The sequence below is a fragment of the Ceratotherium simum genome, chromosome 11, assembly GCF_057802395.1.
Source record: "Ceratotherium simum simum isolate JZ-2026a chromosome 11, ASM5780239v1, whole genome shotgun sequence".
NCBI classification, from domain to species: domain Eukaryota; kingdom Metazoa; phylum Chordata; class Mammalia; order Perissodactyla; family Rhinocerotidae; genus Ceratotherium; species Ceratotherium simum.
The window spans coordinates 12,306,901-12,328,119 of NC_141910.1; the positions used below are offsets into that span (position 1 = coordinate 12,306,901).

At 55.2% G+C, this 21,219-nt stretch overlaps 3 protein-coding genes across 9 annotated transcripts; 2 read left to right on the forward strand and 1 right to left on the reverse strand.

The window, feature by feature from the left end:
- The first annotated feature begins 103 nt into the window (after positions 1-103).
- Positions 104-9,648, forward strand: PCGF1 (polycomb group ring finger 1). Of its 6 annotated transcripts, XM_087436536.1 has the most exons (11): positions 104-260; positions 704-809; positions 966-1,118; positions 1,292-1,363; positions 1,489-1,594; positions 1,756-1,789; positions 1,881-1,982; positions 2,105-2,185; positions 2,288-2,331; positions 2,500-2,606; positions 8,611-9,648. In XM_087436536.1, the coding sequence occupies exons 1-10, from the start codon at positions 168-170 to the stop codon at positions 2,576-2,578; spliced, it is 870 nt and encodes a 289-aa protein (XP_087292662.1). In that variant the 5' UTR covers positions 104-167; the 3' UTR covers positions 2,579-2,606; positions 8,611-9,648. The 6 variants fall into 6 exon arrangements, with proteins under 6 accessions (XP_087292662.1, XP_087292666.1, XP_087292663.1 ...); XM_087436540.1 differs by lacking the exon at positions 8,611-9,648 and having other exon boundaries at positions 105-260; positions 2,500-2,832; XM_087436537.1 differs by lacking the exon at positions 8,611-9,648 and having other exon boundaries at positions 109-260; positions 1,881-1,967; positions 2,500-2,832.
- Positions 8,293-10,739, forward strand: LBX2 (ladybird homeobox 2). The gene is made up of 2 exons (XM_004437172.3): positions 8,293-8,550; positions 9,600-10,739. The coding sequence occupies exons 1-2, from the start codon at positions 8,346-8,348 to the stop codon at positions 9,971-9,973; spliced, it is 579 nt and encodes a 192-aa protein (XP_004437229.1). The 5' UTR covers positions 8,293-8,345; the 3' UTR covers positions 9,974-10,739.
- A 3,436-nt stretch (positions 10,740-14,175) lies between these two features.
- TTC31 (tetratricopeptide repeat domain 31) lies at positions 14,176-21,193 on the reverse strand. Of its 2 annotated transcripts, none has more exons than XM_087436528.1 (13): positions 21,023-21,193; positions 20,771-20,859; positions 17,485-17,587; positions 17,132-17,364; positions 16,873-16,956; positions 16,353-16,409; positions 16,162-16,242; positions 15,865-16,059; positions 15,481-15,532; positions 15,309-15,399; positions 15,089-15,230; positions 14,771-14,872; positions 14,176-14,586 (listed from the first exon to the last, which is right to left on the reverse strand). In XM_087436528.1, the coding sequence occupies exons 1-13, from the start codon at positions 21,060-21,062 to the stop codon at positions 14,314-14,316; spliced, it is 1,542 nt and encodes a 513-aa protein (XP_087292654.1). In that variant the 5' UTR covers positions 21,063-21,193; the 3' UTR covers positions 14,176-14,313. The 2 variants fall into 2 exon arrangements, with proteins under 2 accessions (XP_087292654.1, XP_004437225.2); XM_004437168.3 differs by having other exon boundaries at positions 14,176-14,589.
- Positions 21,194-21,219: the final 26 nt, after the last annotated feature.

Below are 21,219 nucleotides of genomic sequence, written 5' to 3' on the forward strand. Positions count from 1 at the left end.
AGGGGGAGGGGCCAGTGGGGCTCAGGTGAGCACACGGGGAGAAAGGGACATGGGCGGGGCCTTACAGAAGGCCAGCGAATCCGAAAAGACCTAAGCCCTCGTTGCTGGGCGACAAGTCCCGCCCCGCAGGCGGCACCGGAAGTGGCAGGCCGGGATCAGCCTTTAAGATGGCGTCTCCTCAGGGGGGCCAGATTGCGATCGCGATGAGGCTTCGGAACCAGCTCCAGTCAGTGTACAAGATGGACCCGCTACGGAACGAGGTGCAGAGGCGGCAGGGTTACTGCTGTGGTCGGCTGGCGGTGCGAACTGGGGCCGGCTAGAGGACGGGCGGTGGCTGGCCGGGCGCCCAGTGCGCCTGCGCAGAGACAGGGGGCCCAATGCGCCTGCGCGATTGCGGTCGGGTTGCCAAACTCTGGGCTAGGACGCCTGCGCATTGTGCCGCCCACGTCGTGTAGTCTCCCCTGGGAAAGGAAGGTCGAGCGAGTCCACGTGAAGGGAGCCCCCGCTGTGCGCGGAGCCCTCTGCTGGGCGGAGGGGGAGTGTCAACCCCCGGGAGTTAATCCCGGGCAGACCGCGCAGGGTGCGAGGCTTGGCCGTGGGGTCTGATGAAAGAGGCGATTTCCAAGCTGGGAAGGCGCACGGGTTGGGGTTGGGGTTGGGGTTGGGGGTGGAGAGTGATCCGTGACGGAGGGTGTGTCCGCAGGAAGAGGTCCGAGTAAAGATCAAAGATCTGAATGAGCACATCGTCTGCTGTCTGTGCGCAGGCTACTTCGTGGATGCCACCACCATCACAGAGTGTCTTCATACTTGTGAGTGCCCTGGACCCTGGCTGGTTCTTCCAGGCCCTAGTCCCCACCAAGCTGGCTGCCAGCCTCTGGGCTGCCTGCCCCAATCACCACGACACCCCACTCGGTCCCTGAACCCGATTCCCAGAGGGCCTGAGAGTCTCTCTTCTCTTCCTGCAGTCTGCAAGAGTTGTATTGTGAAGTACCTCCAAACCAGCAAGTACTGCCCCATGTGCAACATCAAGATCCACGAGACACAGCCACTGCTCAACCTCAAACTGGACCGGGTCATGCAGGACATTGTGTACAAGCTAGTGCCTGGCTTGCAAGACAGTGAGTGACCAACCTGACTCTGAGGGGCCTCTAGAGGACTGATGCTGGGTGGCAGGCAGCTTGAGGTGACAAGGGCTTTGGTGGGAATCATGTAGGTAAAGAGGTTGACAGCCAGAAGGACAAAGAGTGAAGGAGGATTAATACTTTACTTCTTGTACTCTACTCCCTTCTAGGTGAAGAGAAACGAATTAGAGAATTCTACCAGTCCCGAGGCTTGGACCGGGTCACCCAGCCCAGTGGGGAAGGTATGTTCCTTGGCAGCAGGAGGGTAAAGTAAAGCTCCCAGAGCATTCCTCCTGCCCAGTTTTGCTCTCCGGGGGAAGAGGAGTATCAAATCTGTCCCACCCTTCTCACTACTCTGTTTTCTCAGAGCCAGCCCTGAGCAACCTCGGCCTCCCCTTTAGCAGCTTCGACCACTCTAAAGCCCACTACTATCGCTATGATGAGCAGCTGAGCCTGTGTCTGGAGCGGCTGAGGTGAGGGGCAAGTTGTGGGCTGTCTGAAGTGACAGAGTCAATGACCCAGAGCTGGGAAGAAGTGATGGAGTGTCTGTTCCCTTGAAAAGAGTATATCATGGCTCTGGGTGGGGGACAGTGGGAAAGATAAGGCTCCCTAACCGGTGTCTGTTTCCCCCCAGTTCTGGCAAAGACAAGAATAAAAGTGTCCTGCAGGTGAGAGGGGCTGAGGGGAGGGCCTCTCTAAGGAGACTCACCTCCCTGTGGCCCTTCCCTCACACACCTTCTCTTCCCTCTCCACCCCCAGAACAAATATGTCCGATGTTCTGTTAGAGCTGAGGTTCGCCATCTCCGAAGGGTCCTGTGTCACCGCTTGATGCTAAATCCCCAGCATGTGAGTACTCCCACAGTAAGTTTCTTTTTTTTGAGGGGGAGGGGGCTACAAAGAGAGGGACAAAGTCTAGGGTGGACCAGGGTAGTTCTTGATGTGTGCAATAGGAGAGTTCCTAAAACTTGTGCCCCATCTCCTAGGTGCAGCTCCTTTTTGACAATGAAGTTCTCCCTGATCACATGACCATGAAGCAGATATGGCTCTCCCGCTGGTTCGGCAAGGTGAGCCAGGGCCGAGGCGGTCCTCAGGGCAGGGGTGGGCTGGGGGGGCCTTTTGGGTAAGAATGCTCCCGCTGACTGCTTCTTCTCCCGTTCTCTCCTTAGCCATCCCCTTTGCTTTTACAATACAGTGTGAAAGAGAAGAGGAGGTAGGGGCCAAGCCCCCACCCCATCCCTCTCCCCTTCCCTCCCCAGATATTTATGTGAAATTAACTGCGGCTTTATTTTTTGAAATAAAAACTTTAAAAAAGCATCTCTCTTCCTCCTTCTTGTCCTACCACACACTCATGCTTTGTCCTGTGTCCTGCTTCCCTCAGAAATCCTCTGAGATTCATCAAGAAGGAGGGCTTTTCTATGTCCGTGGTCCCCCAGCGAATTGCCAGAGGAGAGGGCTAGAGGACCCTACACATGTAAAACTCAGAAGGTGAGCTAAGTGCAACCAGGCCGCCCGCACCAGCTCTTTTTGGTGAAGGGAAGGCTTTCTGGAGGGGAGCTCTCACTGTCCTTGAATGTGGCAGCATATGACGCAGTCCTGAGTGGAGGTGCCCTAATTCAAGAGTGGTGAGAGTAGGGCTAGGGTTGGACAGTGGCCACCGCAGGACTGAAGAAGAGTGATAGATTAAAGAAAAATTGAAAGAATTGCGCTATGGGAGGAGTCTTAAAGAAAATTGGGGGGGGGGGGGCACAGGAGCACACGGGATAGGCAGAGTTGGAGACCTGGCTATCCAGACAAGACTCAGCGAGACTTCAGGTACCTGGGCTAGGTGAGGCCAGGGTGGGGAGAGGGTGGTTGAGGAGGAGAGGGAGCTGGTGCCCAGGAGAGCAAAGGCAGCTTCAAGGAACCAGCAGAAGCAGCAAGACCAGAACTCCGTAATTCAGCCAACATTCCCTGTCTGTTCGAGCCCAACATTGAGCACCGAGCTCTGGAAATAAACCCAGCCAGTGTCCCTGTACACGGGCTTCTCTGTGGGGTAGCCAGAAACTTGCCCAACTAGGATAGTAACAGAGGGAGGCTGGAGGCCAAAGCAAAGAGTTTCTGAAGGATGTGAATGGGCTGCTGCTGAATCTGGGACAAGAGGGATAGAGCAGGCAGCATAAATTTTGCCAGAACATTTGTTACCAGAGTTTAAAGCCTAAATCTCATGCTGGCCGAAGTGTGACTCCACAAATTCAGTGGGGTTGTAGTGTATAGCTGGTGAGGGCTAAAGGCACCAAGCTTCCATGGGTGAAGATGACTTGGAGGGGGGCATCTAGTGAAGGAGGTCTGAACTGGCTAAGAGAGCCGGGGACTCGAGGGGCGGAAACCTGAGCTCACAATGGGTGCACAGTCAGCCTGGGCTTCCCTCCCCATGGATGAAGCTTTTAGGACAAGAGAAAGGCACGGGTGGAGAAGAAGAGCTGTTGGGTGTGCTGGGCAGGCAGCGGGGACACCGCAGAGCCACTGGCCTGGCACAATTCCTTCCTGACACGATCTCCAAGATTCCTAAAGCTTCCCATGTTTAGGGCCTCATGCCTGGAATGCCTGTCCCCCTCCCCCCATACTCAGCAGTCTGTGAAGACCTAAGTGTCACCTCCTCCAGGACACCCTCCTTCAGCCAGAATCAGGGCTGCTTCGATCACCTGTGGGCCTGCCTCTACACCAGCATATAACTCGGGTTTTTGATTAATTTTATCTATCCCAGGGTTCCACACACTCTTTTCCCTGAATTTATGCTCTGGGGCCTCGCTGGCACACTCAAGCACACCACACTCAGGGTGTTCTTAAGGCGTTTGTGTGTGAAAGGGCATTTCTGGGGAGTGACTCCTGAGGGAGAGGTGTGGGCTAGGGGGAAGGAGAGTAGACATGCCCCTGGGGACTTTTCTGGGCCCAAGCAGCTGCAAGAGTTGAGGAGTAGTCTGGTTGGGGCTTGGCAGCAGGTAGGCCCAGTCAGAAGATAAGGCTGCCCAAGGTCCCAAGAGATCTGAGGACCAAGCCTCGGGATGAGGCCTTTGACGACGCGTGGCTTGTGGCCAAGAAGCAGCGGAAGGCCCGCAGGCCTGGATCTGGGGTGGAGCGGCTGCCCCGCCTCGTCCTCAGCTCAGCGGAGCCTTCTTTTTGTCTGTCAGCGGCTGTGGCGGCAGCGGCGGCGGCGGCTGCGGCGCGTCTCGTCTCGGGAGGTGGCTGATACAGGCCAGCTGCGAGCTCCGCGCCGCTCTCCCTCCATCTATGGGTCCATTACCCGGCTCCTTGACCTGCCCCACGCAAACCCTGTACCCCGAGGTCACTTTGGTCTCGATCTGCGCCAGGGCGAGTAAATCAAGCCCTTGCCTCTCTTAGGCTCCGCGACCCAGAACGCGCGCGCCGCGTTCAAAGACAGGCGGCCGCAGGGCCGTCCCAGCGCACAGCCGGCACTCCCCGGGGCGCCCTTGACCTCGCGGCGCTACCGGGTGGAGGCATCATCCTCACCTGCAGGGATAAGCCCGCCCTTGCCCTTGTGTGCCGTTTCTCACCTAGCTGTTTCTGCGGTCCACACTCAGCCAGGGGAGGAGGCGCCAAGATTTGCCCCCGCCTTTGGCACAGAGGAGGACCGGCCCCGCTCAGTCTGGCCAGTCTCTCCCAGGGCTTGTGGGGAGCGGGTGCGGGAGGAGGAGATAGGGAAGAGGGACTTCCTTGGAACAGTGATTCTGGGGTGTGTGTGTTTGTGTAGAGGGGTGTCTGAGTATCCCACCGGTCCCTCATCCCAGCCCGCACACCCCCAGGATGGCAGCCGTTGCGCAGAGCTCTTTGTGAGCCAGGTAAAGGGCAGGAAAGAACTCGCAGACCCGAGGCCCTAGAAGTAAGGAAACTAAAATTTAAGTGTCTGAATCGGTTCGCTTTGCAGTAACGTTTTCTGAAAGAAAAATATCCCAGAAGTGTGCGAGATGGACGGACACCCTGCCCCATGCTCCTCTGCCTAGAGTTTCCTCCCTAAACTCCCACTTCCCTGTCACTCTGGTTAACGGATTTTCCCTAAGGGTGGGGAGGAGGAGGGCAAGCAGGGCTCTGAGACTGTCCTCTGCCATCCACAGCCCCAAGGGGGTTATTCTGAGAATCCCCAATCCCCCCCCCCATACACTCCGTCCAAAGAAGAGGGGGTCGATCTGGGGCGGGCCTGGGTAGAGGAACCCTCTGGATGAGAGGCTGAGGTGGGCAAGGCATCATGAGATGTCGGTGTCAGGGAATGAGAAGTAAGGTGGGGGTGATGAAGAAAAGGAATAAGGTGAGAGGTAAGGTGGAGGGATGAGGAAAGGGAAATCTGAAGGGGGTGATGAGGGGAGGTGTGAGAGAGCATCCTTAAGTGGGAATCCAAGTGCTTTCCCCCAGGGAGTGAAAGTCAGAATGTGGGGATCTCTACAAGGGGAGGGAGAAGAGGACTCCGAAATGTCTTAAAGGACAATGAGAGAAATCAGAGGAGGTGGGAGACAAGGACTGCCTGATAATGGTGGGAGAGGAAAAACATTGGAGGGTGAAGGCTCACGTCTGTGGATTGCTCTGGGAAGAGCCTACAACAGGGAGGGTTGGACCATGGGGTGGGAGGTATGGTCAGAAGAGGTGAGCAATGACCGGGTACTGGAGAGCATTGGCACTCCCAAGCTGGAGTGGGGGGAAACATATGAGACAGCTGAGCGCCCCCTGAAGCCCAGAATCCAGGTTTAATCTCTTAATCTCCCTCATTAATCACTCACCCTCCTCCTATCCCCCTCTGCGGATTGGGTTTCTCCCCAGCTCAGGTTCCAGAGGCTTCGCTTGGAAAAGTCTCCTCCTGTGGCCCCATGATCGTCTGGACAAGTCCCTGGCCGCTGGGATGACCTTAGTCAGGCTCTGCTGTCAGCAGCCTCCTCCCTCTCCTTCCCCAAACTCACATCTGGGGATCGCTCAACCCCATTGTCCAACCCCATTACCTGAGCTTGGTTTCAGGGGGGAGAAGGTAGGCGGGAGAGATGGAAGGGGAAGAAGGCAAAGCCCCTTCAGGAGAGCCCCACACTCCCCAAGATACACACTAGTAATTGAGAGCAGAGGAAGAGATGACATAAAAGCTATATAGAGGATGCATGAGGGAAGGTCGTAGTGTCTGTTTGGTGACAGGCCTGGGACATGAGCTAGGCAGTTCCTGCAGCCTCCTGGGACCCTCTTTAATTGCAGATTAAGTGAAACCATCAGGACGCTTCAGTGGGCTGAGGCCTTCAGCCAGGAGGATCTCTCCTGGCCCTCCCCCACCCCCCACCATTAATAACCAATTAACAAGGTCCTGAGGTATCTCTGCTTTCCCCTGTGGCCTGGCTCTGTTCTCTGACCCAGCAGTGGCCCACTGGGCTGAGTGTGTTGCTCAGGCTGCCATGAGGGCACTATGTGAGTGTCTGGGTGTGTCTGGCAGATGGGGGGGCATGTCACTGGAGGGAACCCTTTACCAAGAAGACCCTGTGTTTCTCTGCCTTTGTTGAGTGGTCCAGGTCAGTGCCTCAGGCCACATGAGGTTCCCTGACCCTCATTATCCAAGTGCCTTCCTGTCCTTGTCAAGGAGTCTTTGGCCCAGCTGTCTCAAATCTCCTAAGCCCTGTTTGGGGCACCCCAGCTGCAGGCTCCACTTGCCCCAGGGAATAGACAGGTGGGCACAGAGGATTGCTGCACAAATGGTGGGAGGTGCAGAGAAGGTGACATAATGGAGAGTCTAGGAGGGACCGATCCGCTTCTTCATAGCATTGTTTGAAACAACTAAAAGAAACCCATAGCAGCGAGTTCCTTAGGAGTGATCAGTTCCTCAGGAGTGGTGGGGCTCCTCTGCCTCTGGGCTGTGAATCCCAGCTATTTCGCATGTGATATGCAACCAAAACCCTTGCCTTGTTGGGCCTCCACGGGCAGAGCAGCACTCTCCCAGAGCTGCATTTTTCCTACAAAGGAAGGCTGTGGGGTGCTAATCTGGGTGTGAGCGCAGAACTACAATAGGTGTGGGAGAGAAGAGAGAATGACAGACAGGATATAGCTAAAATAGGAATGACTATCCCAGGCCTTAGAGTTTGTCCCTGGGTTGACAGAGGTTTCTGTCCCAGGATCTGGTTGGGTCCATGAAATCTGCCCTTCAAGTCACTCTTCTATAGGGAGTGACCCCGATGCTCCTGGGCAGTGACCAGTGGCCCCTCGCACCACTGCTTCTGCTTGGTGGTTTCTGGGCCTCCCCAGGCCAGGGAACCCCTACTGGAACACCTTTGCTTAATAAGGAGGCAAAGACAGATCAATCGATTGATTGGATAGAGTAACCAGAAGGCCATCGGTGGAGGCCAGTTTTCACTGGCAAAGACCCCTCCTGGGCAGTAGCACCAGCTCTGGGTTTGCTATGTCCTCTCTCCTGAGGCCCAGGTAGGTCTCCAGCGGCTTCTCCGTGTGTTTTGACTTCCTCAAGGCCTCTGAGACATGGTGGAACAGCCTTGGGTCCAACCAGAGAGCCAGCCTGAGTTCACTCAACCTGTGCTTGCTTCCCCATCGCATCCCCATTATTCCCGGTTGCAGTTGTTATGCCCAACCAGGTCCTTCCAAGCCTCGAGTCCCCGCAGACCCCCGCGCCGCGCTAATAACTTCCAGCCGCCAGGACCTCTTTAATAGCGTTCTGTGGGGGGGGGAGGGCGGGGGCGAAAGGGCCAGGTCAGGAGACCGAGGTCCTTCCTAGGTGGGATCGGGCACAGTCTGCTCTGATCTCCCTCCTCGGAATTTTGCAAATCCCCAGCCGTTGGGGCCAGGGAAAGCAATTTTATTGCCGACGAATTTATGAGCCAGAGCGGAGGCTAGGCGGGGAGTCCGTGGCACACAGAATCTGGGGGCCGCCCAGGAAGGGTCTAGCCCGAGTGTGTACCGGGCCCCGCCTGGCAGTGCAGAGCAGCCCCGCGGCCGGGTCTGGCGGGTTGTTCTGCCGATTTCTCTGCGCGCCTCCCCACCCAGTGGAAATACCGCTCCCGGGACATCTACCAGCTCCAGACCCATCGCGGTCCCGGGGTGGGGGTTGGGGGCGCAGGAGGAGGGGCACACGGGGCTCGAGCCCAGCGCGGGGGCGGGTCCGAGGCGGGGGGCCCAGAACGGGAGCCGCGCGCTGGGGCCCAGGCAGCTGCGGAGCCGAGCACAGCGGGCAGCGGGACCGCCACTGCCCGGCCGGCCATGAGCTCGGGATCCGAGCCCCGGACACCTCCGACACCCTTCAGCATCGCGGACATACTAGGCCCACGCGTGGTCCCCCGAGGACCCTCTGCGTCACAGCTTCCAGAGTCGAGCCCAGGTCCCACGTCGCCGCTGTGCGCGCTGGAGGAGCTGACTAGTAAAACTTTCCGCGGACTTGACGGGCACGCTCTGCAGTCCTCTGAAGGTATAGCGCCGGCAAGGTCGCGCACTGTGACTTGGCCTTCTCCCCATCTCTCCCCTGTAGGTTCCCGGTCTCGAACCTTCGTTCACCCTGGCCGCCACCCTAATCTGCCCCTGCCCTCAGCCCACGTGCCGTGCCGGGACTTGCATCTCCCGCTCCTCTCCTCCTGTTAGTTCCCAGGCTCCGCGGCCGCTCCTGGAGGCCGCCTGCGCCAAGGAGAAGGGCTGGTCTGTCGAGAACTGAGCGACCCCTTGGTCCGTTCGCTGTAGGCGGGGCAATCGCAACAGAGAAAGGCCGAGAGATGGAGACAAAAGGCCTGAGCCGAAGGCTGTAAACGAGTGAGCTAGGGCAAGGGCGGCGCAGAAAGTGCCGGGAGGCGAGGCTCGGGCCTCTCCGGGCGACCTAGCTCCGCTCCAAGCCGCTCTCTTCTCTAGAGGGCGGCAAGGAGCACAAGGTCCTTGGAGCGGTAAGGGCCGCGGGACTCCGGACTCTGCCTTTCCTTGCCCTTTGAAACCCCATTATCTCCCTTTTGGGCTCGAGGTGAGGGCGCCCGTGACACTAAAAAAGAGTAAGCCGCGAGGGCCCGACAGGACCCACGTATCTAAAGAAGGACACGATCTGGGCCCTGTTACACTCACCCTGCCGGGTTGGCTGCCTCTACTCTGACCAGGGTCGGCCCCCGCCTCTGGTGCCGGCACCAACCGTCAAGCCCGCTCAATCAGGGGCTCCGGAAGGCCTCCAGGCCCCGCCCCAGACGGCCTATCCCTGCACCAGGTCTCCTCTGGCTTGTTCCATCCTCCTCCCAAGCCTCTGTCCCCGCAAGATGCCCTCAGCCTGCTGCCCCCTGTACCCCAGTGGCCGGTTCCACTTTGTGCCCCTACCCTCACCTCGGCCTGACCCCCGCGCAGTTCAGTAAGGGACCATGGTTCTGGCTCCCATCCGCCTTCTCGCTCCCCTCACCCCTACCCTGGCCTGACCGGACCCCCAGCTTTTCCTCCGGGGCCAAGTCTGATTCCCGCAGGCTGGAAACTGACCCGCGCCTATCCCCGCAGGCTGGGCCGCCCCGGGCGCGCTGGGCCCTGGCCCCGCCGGCCGCAGACGGCGAAAGTCACGCACGGCCTTTACGGCGCAGCAGGTGCTGGAGCTGGAGCGGCGCTTCGTCTTCCAGAAGTACCTGGCGCCGTCCGAGCGCGACGGGTTGGCAGCGAGGCTGGGCTTGGCCAACGCGCAGGTCGTCACGTGGTTCCAGAACCGGCGTGCCAAGCTCAAGCGGGACGTGGAGGAGATGCGCGCCGACGTGGCCTCGCTGCACGCGCTGTCCCCCGAAATCCAGTGCCGCCTCGCGCTGCCTCATGGCGCCCCAGGCCTCGGCCGGCCCGACTCCGGACCCCACCTGTCAGACGAGGAGATACAGGTGGACGATTGAAGGCAAAGCCGTCTCCAGGGCTCTGGACCCTGGATTACTCGCCTCGGCGCTCCGCGCCCTGTCTGGGTTACTGGGTGGAGGGAGGGTGTCGATTCTGGCCTCTTGGGCTCACAGACCAGACGCCCACCTTTCCCCGTTGTTGAGAATAAAGCCGAGACTCCGCCGCACAACGCCTCAGTCCCGGCGCCCGGAGCAATAAGAGCAAACTCTGCAGGTTACTCTGCAGATTCCGCGCTTGGTGCTGTGCCGAGCCTTTAAACTCAAGGTTTCCCTTAGCTCTCATAGCAACTCTGTAAGGTACGTGATATAATATGTCCATTTTACAAAGGAAGAAGCCCTGGGTGAGGATTTGGACCTTGGTATCCAGCCAGCCTTTGCCACCGGTGCTTGTCAGCCCTCTGCTCCGAGAGACTCCGGGCTGAAGGGAAGGGGGTGGGACTCTGTAGCTGCCGGCCACCCCTCCCCTACTGGCTGCCTTTGGTCGCAGGACTCCACTGGGCCTTTGATCCGCCGCTGCCTCGGAGACCTTACTCCTAACCTCTATGCCCGCCCCAGAGTGACCATGTTGTGGTCACCTCTTTCCTCTTTCCCCATTCTGAGGTCATTTGTTAATGGGGTCCTGCCCCTGCTGAAAGAACCCTACCTGAGACACAGGCAAAGTGATGCATGCACGGTGAGGGGACACACCTCTACTTCCGGGACCTCTGCCCTGCATTTGGGGGCGAAAAATTTCCACCAGGTTGGTGGCGGTGGCGGGAGGGTTGAGGAGGCCAGCCCGCCCGCTGAGGCGGAGCTGGGAGTAGCGGCCACCTGAGGTGGAGATCCCAGCCTACCCCCACCAGTGGACATTTCTGAGATTGATTCTGCTGGTGATTAATCACCCTTCTGTAGTGTGATGGGGAGGGAAGAGGAACACTCAGTAGCTACAGGCCTTCCCCCAAGCCAGGCCATCCCAGCCTATCTTCAGGAGACCATACTTAGGCCTCTTTCCTGCCCTACCCCCATTCAGTCCTTCCTCCCTCCTCAGACCTTCCCATGCTTCTGCCCAGAAGCCACAATGATGCTCTGGAAATAATCCATCCAGGGTTCAAGGGGGGTCAGCTAGGGCCTCAGATGCAGGTGGAGGTCCCAGGAGAGGATATTTCAGGGAGGGTGAACAAGGCCGGAAGGCAGAAGGGAACCTGGCATTTTCAGGTAATAGCTACCAGTTATTGAGCACAGTTCCTAGTGCTTTGCATGGATTAATCTTCACAATATCCCCATGAGATAATGAGACTTTAATTTCATTTTGAGGATAAGGAGACTGAATCACAGAAGCCCAAGGAAACTTGGTCATGTTATCAAGCTTGTAAGAGGGGCTAGGAGTAACCTCCTTGCTTGTCTGACTCAAGAGCTGATGCTTTTGGCCATTACAGGTTCTGTCTCTGTAACTGTGACTGGGCCTAATGGAAAGAAGAAAAGAGTTTACAGAGAAAAGAGAGGAAAAAGGACTAAAGGCAGGAATTTAGGCATTGTACAGGACAGACCCTGGTCCTTGGAGGATTTCCAGGAGAGGCATGAGAGCACTGTTTGGAGCAGGCTAATCTGCTCCAAAGAGCAGAGACTGGCAGGGACCTGAAGAAGGTGTATCTCCGGCTACTACAGAAGGTAAAAGCTGAGAGAATTCAGGGCCAGACATGGAGGGGGGAGGGAGGTTGTCCCAAAGAGTAATCAGTGTGATTCCCCCAGTGACCAAAGATTGCGTGAGTCAGTGATGACCTCACAAACCTAGGCAACCAGAATAAAAATGGCATCATGCACAGAAACAGACAATGACTATTAGTGTAGAGCTAAGAATCTGTCAGCCATTATGTACAAAAAGTGTTCTGTGCACCTGTGTTGCCCCTTCAATACACATACACAACACACACACATCTCCCCTGGCTCCTATTCAGGGCCCTTTCTCTATTCCCTTCACCCCCTTGTAAAGGCTGCCTCTCCGGAACCTTTAGATTAGGGTGACAAACTCATTCCTGCTTTTCCAGGACTTTCCCAGTTTTAGCACTGAAAGTCCTACACCCTCAGATGTAGGAAATCCCTCAGTCCCAGGAAAACCAGGATGGGGAATCACTCTGCTTCCAGCTCTGGGGACTCAGAACTCAGGCTGCTGGGTCAGAACCGTACCAGTTAGCAGTGTGAGTGTGGGGCAAAGCGGGGGAGGGGGTGGTCCAGGTGTCAGGAGTCCTGTGGCTCTTGGAGAAGATTCAAATCCAGGATAGGCTAAGAAGTACTGGGGAGGGGACATTTCTTCGAGAGGCTGGAAGAGCAAGGAGCCAGCTCAGCCTGAAAGCAAAGATACTACACAGTAGTGGTGGGTGTCCATTCTCTGAGGGGCCAGGAGCCCTAATGGAGTCCCCAAAGCAGAGAAGTAACCCTCTTGGCCCAGAACAAGAAGGTCAGATGGGCAGGCCTTTTATGGAGTCACTGTAATATAATCATCCCTTAACCACCTCTCCTGAACTCCACTCCCCAACCAGGCATAAGCAAAGAACTCCCAGGGCAAATAATTCTAGTTAGAAAGGCAGGGTCCAGTCAGCGGGCTCTGAGCCACAAACCCCCTCCACTTGAAGCTTCCTAAATTCTAGCCCAGTGCTGCCACCTCTTGTAATCAAGCCTTGGATAAACAAAACTCAAACCTGTACCACCAAAATGGCCTCTGGATGGGCGTCTCCTCTGCTAGGTCCTAGGGCACCGCTTCTCAATGTTAGGGTGCATCAGGATCACCTGGAGGGCTTACTGAAACACAAACAGCTGGGTCCCACTCCTGCAGTTTCTGACTTAGAAGGTCTAGGGTGGGGCCTGGGAATCTGCATTTGTAACAAGTTCCCAGGTGAGGCTGATGCTGCTGGTCCAGGGACCACACTTTGAGAACCACAGTCCCAGGAACTCTTTATTTTGTGAAATAAGCAGCAATTCACTCATACACCTCTCTTCCCACTGTGGGATTCATGAACTTGTAGGACAGTTGCAGATAAAATTCGGTTTATTTAACACCCACTCTGTACCAGGCACTTGGTGAGTATTTTCTCACACTTGCTCTTTCCGTCCTCACAACAGCCCTGTGAGGTAGGGATTGCCCATTTTATAGATGAGGGAACTGAGGCACAGACGTTGAGAGACGTGCCCAAAGTGACCCAACTAGTAATGGCAGACTTCATCCTGAGATGAGTATCTACGAAGCCTGTAACTATAAACAATAAAAGGAGGTGGGAAAGCCCTACATAAAGGAGGTGTTTCAGTACCTCCTGTCTCCAGGTGTGAATGGTGTTGAGCAAGACCCAAAGGGCAGCAAGAATCATTCATTGTGATGAATGGTTCCTCTGGGAAAGGCATTCTGGGAGGCCTAAAAGTCCCCTGCAGATCCACATTTAAATGAGCTGAGAGTCCCAGGCAGGGCTAGGGAGGAACCAGCCAGGGGCAGCTGCCAGGATCTTAGAGGAGAAACCAAAAGGTGATGATGATTCTTACACAGGAAGTATATAGCCTTCTTTGGGGGCAGGGACCCTTGGTGGAAAAACTGAGTACATTCCCATGGGGAAAGGCTAGTTACAATGCTCAGTGCTGGAGCAGAGAAAGAGCATAGCCAAGGTGGCAGCAGCCTGGGCACCTGCTGAGGCCCTATCAGCAGGAGACCAGCAGTGAGGGAGTGTGGAGATGTATGGGCTCTGCCAGCTCCAGGCAGTGGGTGGTAAGGGACTTCCTAAATGCAAAAGCCTTGGTGAATTTTCTAGCAGTGGGAGGAGGTGAGCATCAACTACTGGGCAAAGGAGAGGTCAGAATGTGCATAGAAATGTGGACAGGAAACAGGGCAGGAGGAGCTGGGGCTAGAGAAAACAGGGCAGGAACTAGGATTAGGAAGAGGTGAGCATCCATCCAGCTGAGGGGCGGGACTCGGGCCTCACTCATCACTGTGACCCCATTCCTGAGCACAGACCTCTGGCTGGCCAATGAGTCCCCCAGGGCCAACAAGCAGAGCAAGCCCCAAATGCCCCCTCTGCTGGGCCTGTTATAGTCTGAAAACCCGAACTTTTGTACAGATCCTTTCTTGAGCCTTTTTTTATTTTTCCTTACTGTCCCCAAAAGAAGCCATCTGCTTGAGAACCAAAGAAAGGCTGTTTCAGTGGATGCATGGCTTCTTTCTCTCATCAGAAAGTCTCCATGGCAAGAGGAAAGACTGCCAGGGGTGTCCTTAACTATGGTATTAGAGTACAAGGTCTCAAAACACGTGGTGAACTGCCACCAGATAGTGTCTCTCATCCCTGTGCACACATGGCCTTGTCCTGTGAGGGTCAAGTCCTCCTTCATCTGGCCTGAGGTAGATGCTGGGGCCCACGTCCCAGGATGCCCCAGTCCTTTGAGGGGTCCTGGAGCTGGTGAGGAGGGGGTCTTCCACTCTGAGTCTGGGGAAGGGGCCAGTTGGAATGGCTCGGGTGACATGGGGGATAATGCAGGGGTGGAGACAGAAGGCCAGGGGCCCTTGGAGCAGTGCTTCGAGGGCGACTGAGCTCAGCGTGGAGAAATGGCTGGGGGAACCCAGTGGACAGAGGTGGTGCACAGATTCCTCTTCGCTGATCCTGCTGAGAAGGGAGAAGGGGGCACCTGATACTTTTTCCCAGCAGCCCAGCCCATGTCCTTCATCCCACCCATTCCTGCCCACCCTTACCCGCCTGAGGCAGAAGGTAGCATTGCTTGGTGTTGCAATCCCAGCCAATTCTCCCTGCTGTCCCCTCAGCATGAGAGTAGGCCTGGTTCCCTTACCAGAGAGAGTTGCAGAAGGCAAGAGTAGAGCTCCCGGGCTGCATCAGGTTGGGACCCGCCTCTCAGAGTCTCCTGGAACACAGCAGCTGCCTCCTCGAAACGCTGTGGTCCCACAGGGAAAGAGGAAAGTTTAGGTGTCAGCAGGGTCAAGGAACTTAAAACTACCCCCTTTCCCAAACTGGCTCCAGCTCCTAGGACCACTAACATTGTGACATTGTGGTACTAGGAGCTTAATATACTAGCAAACATCAATGTAGACCCAATCCCCATCCCATCCCACCCAAAGTCCTCCTCTGCTTCCAATCTCAGACCCATTACCTGCAGTCCCATCAAGGCCTTGCCCAGGCGGAAGAGGCCCCGGGGCCAGCCAGGCTGTAGAGTGAGGGCCACCTGAGCATCGGCCAGGGCCCACGCCGGCTGACCCAGCCGCTCATGGCAGAAGGAGCGATTTCCAAATAACCTGATAAAGATAAGGTGACCAAAAGTCTGGGTCCTCAGCACCCTGACTTACCCAGCAAGCAACCAAGCCCCCACCTACCGGTGGTCCCGGGGGTTGAGCTTCAAGGCCTGGGTGAAGAGGACCACGGCCTTGCGGTAGAAACCTTTTTGGGCAAAGCTGGTACCCAACTCTGGGGAGGAGAGAGGGTGGGAAGATTCAGATGGGGCTACCCCAGGGAGGGTGGGGTGAGGAGGGAGAGAGAGACTCTCACCTGCCAGATCCTGGCTTTGTTGTAAGGCAGCTGCCAGCAGTCCCGGAGATGCCTAGGGATGGGGAGCAAAGTCAAGCAGGACTCAAGACCTCAGCCTCCCCAAATCCTTTTCCTTTGTTCAAGCAGTTAACGTTGCAATTAGCGTCACCCAACTCATGTAATTCTCATGACAGCTCTGCAAAAGGTATCAGCCCTGCCTTCCTGCAGAGGAAACTATCCAGGGTCAGAGTAACAGTGACGGAGCTTGACTCCAGGTCTCTTAATCTTGGGGCCAGAGAACTCCTTCTACTGGTCACTGCCCTCAACCCTTAGATCATGTGACTTCCCAGAGCCCTCTGGCACCCCTTCCACTGGTTCCAGTCGAGGTTCTTCTGCCCATCTCACCTCTGCTTTAGGACTCTCCCTGGGGCTCTCTTCTCCTGGAAGGCTCCCTTCCTCTTGGCCCATCTTCTCCTGGGGGCCCAGGCTTTTGCCTTGGGGCTCCTGGCTCAGTCCCTTCTCTTTGCGGGCACTGGGGGGCCAATCCCCAACCTTGCGCAAAGCCAGAGACACAAAAGTGCTAGATAGATCCAGTGAGTCCTGTGAGCAGAAAGCACAGTTAGGGAGGGGGTGGGGATGAAGTATGGAGTAGGAGGAGGGGAGGATGGGCAGAGACCAAGAAGGGAAGGAAGGGGCTCTCACCTCTTCCTCACCACACTGTCCTGGAGCTGGGTTCCCAGGGCTGGATGGGGGGCTCCCATCCCCATCTGAGGTTATCTTGGCCTGGAGGGAAGGTGGACAGATACAGAGTTGGGATCACCTTGAGCCGCCTGCCTTCTCAGCCCCACCTTCCTGGCACTTGGTGCTCTTAGGACCTGCCTGTAGACACTCACCTTGGTCTCCCCGCCAGCCTGCTCCAAGCGCTCCTGTCGCTTTCGATCCTTTTGACGCTGCAATAATAATGAGGAGGAGGACATATTTGGAGCACTATACTTAAATACATACACACACACAATTTGTATCTTGAAACCAATTCTTCATGTGTACATTATATACTATATGTCACGTACTGGACTGAGAGTTTTACATATACTATCTGATTTTATTCTTGCAACTCTATGAGGTAGGTTTTGTTATTATCCTCATTTTACAGGTGAAAAAGCAGACAAGAGAGTCACCACACAGAGGTCTCAAAGTAAGAAGGAGGCAGATTCCAACCCAGGCAGTATAGAGTGACTCCAGAACTACTGCACCATGAGGCCTCCAGGAGACCCTCCAGGCCCTGAGTCCTTGGGCCCCACCGGCAAGAGGATCCACTACAGGCCCCTTTGAGTTCTCTCCTGTTCCCACAAAGCTTCCCTCTTTCCCTCCCCCAAATCCCTCTGGGCTCCCACTCCTTCACCCTCCAGCTACCTTCTTCTTGAGTCGTTTCTTCTCTGCTTTCTGTTTCATGCGCTCCTCCTCAGCCACCAGCTCCTCAGCCAGGCGGTTGGCTTCCTGGAGGAGGAAGGGCAGGTGACAGGAAAAGAGAGAGGGAATGAGAGAGAAGGTGAAAGGGAGGCAAGCAGTATGGAAGGATCTTGAAAGGTCCAGATCAGGGGAGAACAGAGATATGGGCATATGGGGTTGGAAGAACCCTAGGTGAAGGTGAAGCCCCTTGTGACAGTCTCACCTCTTCAGTCAGCAGGAGCTTCTGGGGCATGGCCACCTGGAATAGGCTGTCTGAACCACTGGGGAAGGATGCCGAGGCAGAGGGGCTTTGAGGGCAGGGCTTAGACCCTTGGGGAGGGTAGAGGAAGGACTTTTGGAGACCACAGTAAGTGCCCACTCCCTCAGCCCCCTTGCCCCTGTCATCACTCTGTCCAGTCGTTTTCTCCTCGTCATGGAAACGGTTCAGGAGGTAATCTGTCAGGAGGAAGAAAGAGAAGGGAAAGAAAGAAGAACATGAGAAAAAGCAGCATCTGAGGGCCAGCCCTCCCCAGGGTACCAGCCTCGATCCCTGGGCCCAGCCCCTGCACTCCCCACCATGGTGCCACAGCTGCAGCCGCCCGCTGCTCCCATCCACACGGATCTGGTGCAGGCCCTGGGGATCACTCTCCACAAGCCGTCGAAGAAAATCCTCTATGTCCTGGGAGGGGGAGGAGAGGGGAGGCTGGTGTTGGGGGGAGCTTTGGGAGACAGCAAGAGCCTTGGCTGGGTTGACCCCTCCACCATGGCAACCACAAACCAGCCACCCAGCCCGAAGACCCTCACTGGCCAACCTCTCCCCGCTCAGCACCTCAAAACACGCTGCTTCCAGCCTTCATGGTGTATCACCTCCCTTCACTATTCTCCTGCCTTCCCAAGGGTTGAGTGTGGCGCTCAGCCCAGCCTTCTCCACCACCCAGGATCTCCTCCCCTGGACCTGCCACTAGGTCAGCCACACTGAGGCCCCTGAAATGGAGCCTTCTTACCTGCTCTTCCCCCCTGTCATAGCCTTGAATATGAACAGACCCACATAACCCACCCTGGAATTACCTCATGCCTAAGTGAAGGTGGCAGGACCTGGCTGGCTTCTCCCCTACGCTTTGTCTGTTTCTTCCCAAAACCAAGCTCTCAGCAATTACTCCCCTACTCAAAAACTTCCAGTAATCCCCCACTGCCAGGGCCACAGGCAGGACTGAAACTAGCTCCTCAGCCTGAGATTTGGAGCTTTCCAAAAAGCACCCTGGCTGACCTTTACAATCTTCCCTTGCAATCCTCCCCTGCTTAGCTGCCGTCCTCCCTCTGCCACCAGGCTCCTTCCAGCCTTGGGGTCTTCTCCCAGCTGTCCTCAAATCCCTCCTGGCTCTGAGCTTCTTTCTCACCGCATCTTGTCTCTTCTTCAAGGTCCAGTTCACATTCCATCTCCACTCAAAGCTTTCCCAGAGCCTTTCTTTTTTTTTTTTTTAATTTTTTGTTTTTTACAGTAACATTGTATAAATCCCAGAGCCTTTCATCTCCAGTTGTCCCTGCCCTCACTCAACCAAGCTGCACTCATATAGTCTGTGTTATACAATTTAGAACCTTATTATTCATTGCTTTTTATTGCTCTCTTAACTGGTGAGGTAGCTTGGAACTGGAGAGAACACTTTGCTGGGGTAGAGCTGCTTACGTCTTAGTTCTGGCTCTGCCACTCCCTGGCTGTTTGATTTTGGACAAGTCATTTAACCTCTCTGGACCTCAGCTTCCTCATTCACAAAACGGTGCAAGACTCTTCCAGGCTGGGCCTGTGCATTCTGTGATTCTGATAAGAATTGTTTCCTCAGTTAGTGTAAGCTTCAGAGGACAGGGATCATCATGTCCCTATGTGGCCTAATCAGGCCTAAACAGGGCAGACCCCTGACTAGGTAGTGGCCCATTGACTGAGAAACTTAGAAGCCACATGAAGTGTCAGAGTGCTAAAATCATGCGTAGGTAGGGCTTCAGATCACTGAAGGATAGTCAACTTTCTAAACAATGTTAGATCCAGAGCTCCCCTCAGGAAATAGTCCTGACTCAATGGCATCTTCAGTTACACTGCTGGGCACTTTCCTCAAGTCTTATTCTCAAATTCAATTTCCTCGTGGGTTTATTTCAACTTCCTATCTGGAACTTACGCATAAATAACACATGCTCTGGGCCCATTTTAGGCAGCCTCCCTAGAATGTGCCACTCAAATATATAGTGTCTTTCCTATATCTTCAACTGCTCTCTCCCTCCTCAGCCCAGTCTAGCCATCTTAAAAAAAAAAAGACTTCCTTGACCTTCCACCTCTCCTCCAAACACAGTCTATGCTATTCTCTTAATTCACTACATGGCCACACATGATCTGGCCCCCCAATACCTTCATAAATCATCTCCTACCCTCTTGTCACCCTCCTCTCGCTACAGGGGTCTCCTTTGAAGTGTGCTCCCCTCTCAAGGCTTTTGTACTTATTTCCTCTGCCTGGAATGCTCTTTCCCCAGTGAATGGCTCACTCGTTCGTCCCTTTCAGATCTCTGCTTAGACCTTCTCAGAGAGGCCTTCTCTGACCACTTCTTTTAAAACGAGAAACCTCTAAACTCCACTCAGTGCTCCCTATCCTCCTTCTTGCTTTATTTTTCTTTGTACTTCTCATATTTGACATACTATATTGTTTACTTATAGACTGGCTGTCCCCTACTAACTACTTCTAATTCACTGAATACACAGATTTTTGTCGGTTTGGTTTACTGTCTTCCCAGTGCCTAAAACAGTGCCTGGTACATAGTTGCTCCTCAGTGAGTGTGTGCTGAATGAGCAAAGGCAGAGAGATTGCTGAGGAGGCTAGTCTATCAGAGATGCAGCCAGGAGCTGTATCTGAAGAATCCTGTGTGACTCAGTGAGTTTGGACCTTGTCCTGTCAGTGATGGGAGTGGACCTGATCAGGGGAGTGAAAGGTTCAAATGAAATAGTACTGGGAAAGGACATGAGTCTAGGCATGGAATGTTTAGTTAGAAGGCCATTACAACTGTTCAGGCCAGAGAGAATGAGTTCTTGAACTAAGGCCACGGCAAAGGGAGCAGGAATGGAAATGATGGGTTTGATTCAAGAGACAATTCAGAAGTAGATTTTAGTGACTTACTAAATGGGTAAAGGAAAGGGAGGATTATATAGAATTATTCTCAGATTTATGGATTAAGCAACTGGATAGAAATTTGTGTTATTAACCAAAACTAAGATTAGAAGAAAAGCAATCAATTTGCAAAGATGATGAATGAAATTCTAGACTTGAGTACGAGATTTTAAAGATAACCAGGAAGCAAATGGAAGTATAGCTTCTCAGTGCTCCCAAATCTGGTCCTGTCTCTCCTTCAATAACCCTATCACCTACTTGAGGACATCCAAACCCCTGTGCTAGACACGGCCTTTCAAGCCACTTGCTGCCTTCTTTCCCAACCTCATCTCTTAAGGTTCCAACAAACCCTCCACTCAGGTCTCATTTCAATGAAGTTCTCAACTTTTCCTTGCCTTAGTGTCTTTGCTCACACTGTTCCCTCTGTTCATAATATCTTTCCCCAAGAAACTCCTACCCACTCCCCAATCCTCAACTCAGAGACCCTCGTCTGCCAACCCTGCCCACTTCAAGCACTTGTCATGGCAGCATCGACCCGGTCCCCGGCATCCCCCCCACTGGCCGTACGCTCCTCGAGGGCAGGGCCCAAGGCTACGCCTCTCCAGAGCCCCTGGAGCCCCGCGCGGCGCCCGACCGCGGAGGGGCTCAGCACAACTGGTTGAAAAGACGCCAGACCGAGACAAACAGATAGAGGGGGAGCTAGAAGTTCCTTTTACCTCTTCGCCGTAGTCCTCAGGACCGAATTCCTTGCAGAGTTTGGGGACAGCAGCGACCCCCAGCGGGCAGCCAGGCCGCAGAGGGCAATCTAGAGGAAAGGAAGGCGACGGCGCGTAACGGGGGCTGAGAATGGATGGGCCGGAGCCCTCCGCCCACCGCGTGAAGCACAAAATCCTACTGAACACAGACAGACCCAAGTGAGGCTGGCCCTGCCCTCCTGGAGCCCGTCTCGTCTTGTCACACCAGCTCACCTAGCTTGATCCGCCCCACAGTCTTCGGAATCGGCGCCATCTCCCGTCAACAGTGACTCGAAAGTGAAAGAGTCTCGTATTTGACACCTGCTGAAGGGCGGGGTAAGGCAGAGTGGGCAGCCATCTTTGTTAGGGGCAGAAGCCTCGGACGACGGAGCGCGAGAGAGTCCATGACGGTCCCGGCGGCTCCGGGGCAA

Excerpts from the sequence above, each read along its gene's own strand:
- PCGF1 (XM_087436536.1), top strand. The coding sequence starts at position 168 with ATGGCGTCTCCTCAGGGGGGCCAGATTGCGATCGCGATGAGGCTTCGG. Across the intron at positions 261-703 it reads TGGACCCGCTACGGAACGAG|GAAGAGGTCCGAGTAAAGAT; the intron begins GTGCAGAGGCGG and ends GTGTGTCCGCAG. Across the intron at positions 2,186-2,287 it reads TCTCCCGCTGGTTCGGCAAG|CCATCCCCTTTGCTTTTACA; the intron begins GTGAGCCAGGGC and ends TTCTCTCCTTAG.
- TTC31 (XM_004437168.3), bottom strand. The coding sequence starts at position 21,062 with ATGGCGCCGATTCCGAAGACTGTGGGGCGGATCAAGCTAG. Across the intron at positions 20,860-21,022 it reads TGTGGGGCGGATCAAGCTAG|ATTGCCCTCTGCGGCCTGGC; the intron begins GTGAGCTGGTGT and ends CCTTTCCTCTAG. Across the intron at positions 15,231-15,308 it reads CTCAACCCCCGGGACCACCG|GTTATTTGGAAATCGCTCCT; the intron begins GTAGGTGGGGGC and ends TATCTTTATCAG.
- LBX2 (XM_004437172.3), top strand. The coding sequence starts at position 8,346 with ATGAGCTCGGGATCCGAGCCCCGGACACCTCCGACACCCTTCAGCATC. Across the intron at positions 8,551-9,599 it reads CGCTCTGCAGTCCTCTGAAG|GCTGGGCCGCCCCGGGCGCG; the intron begins GTATAGCGCCGG and ends CTATCCCCGCAG.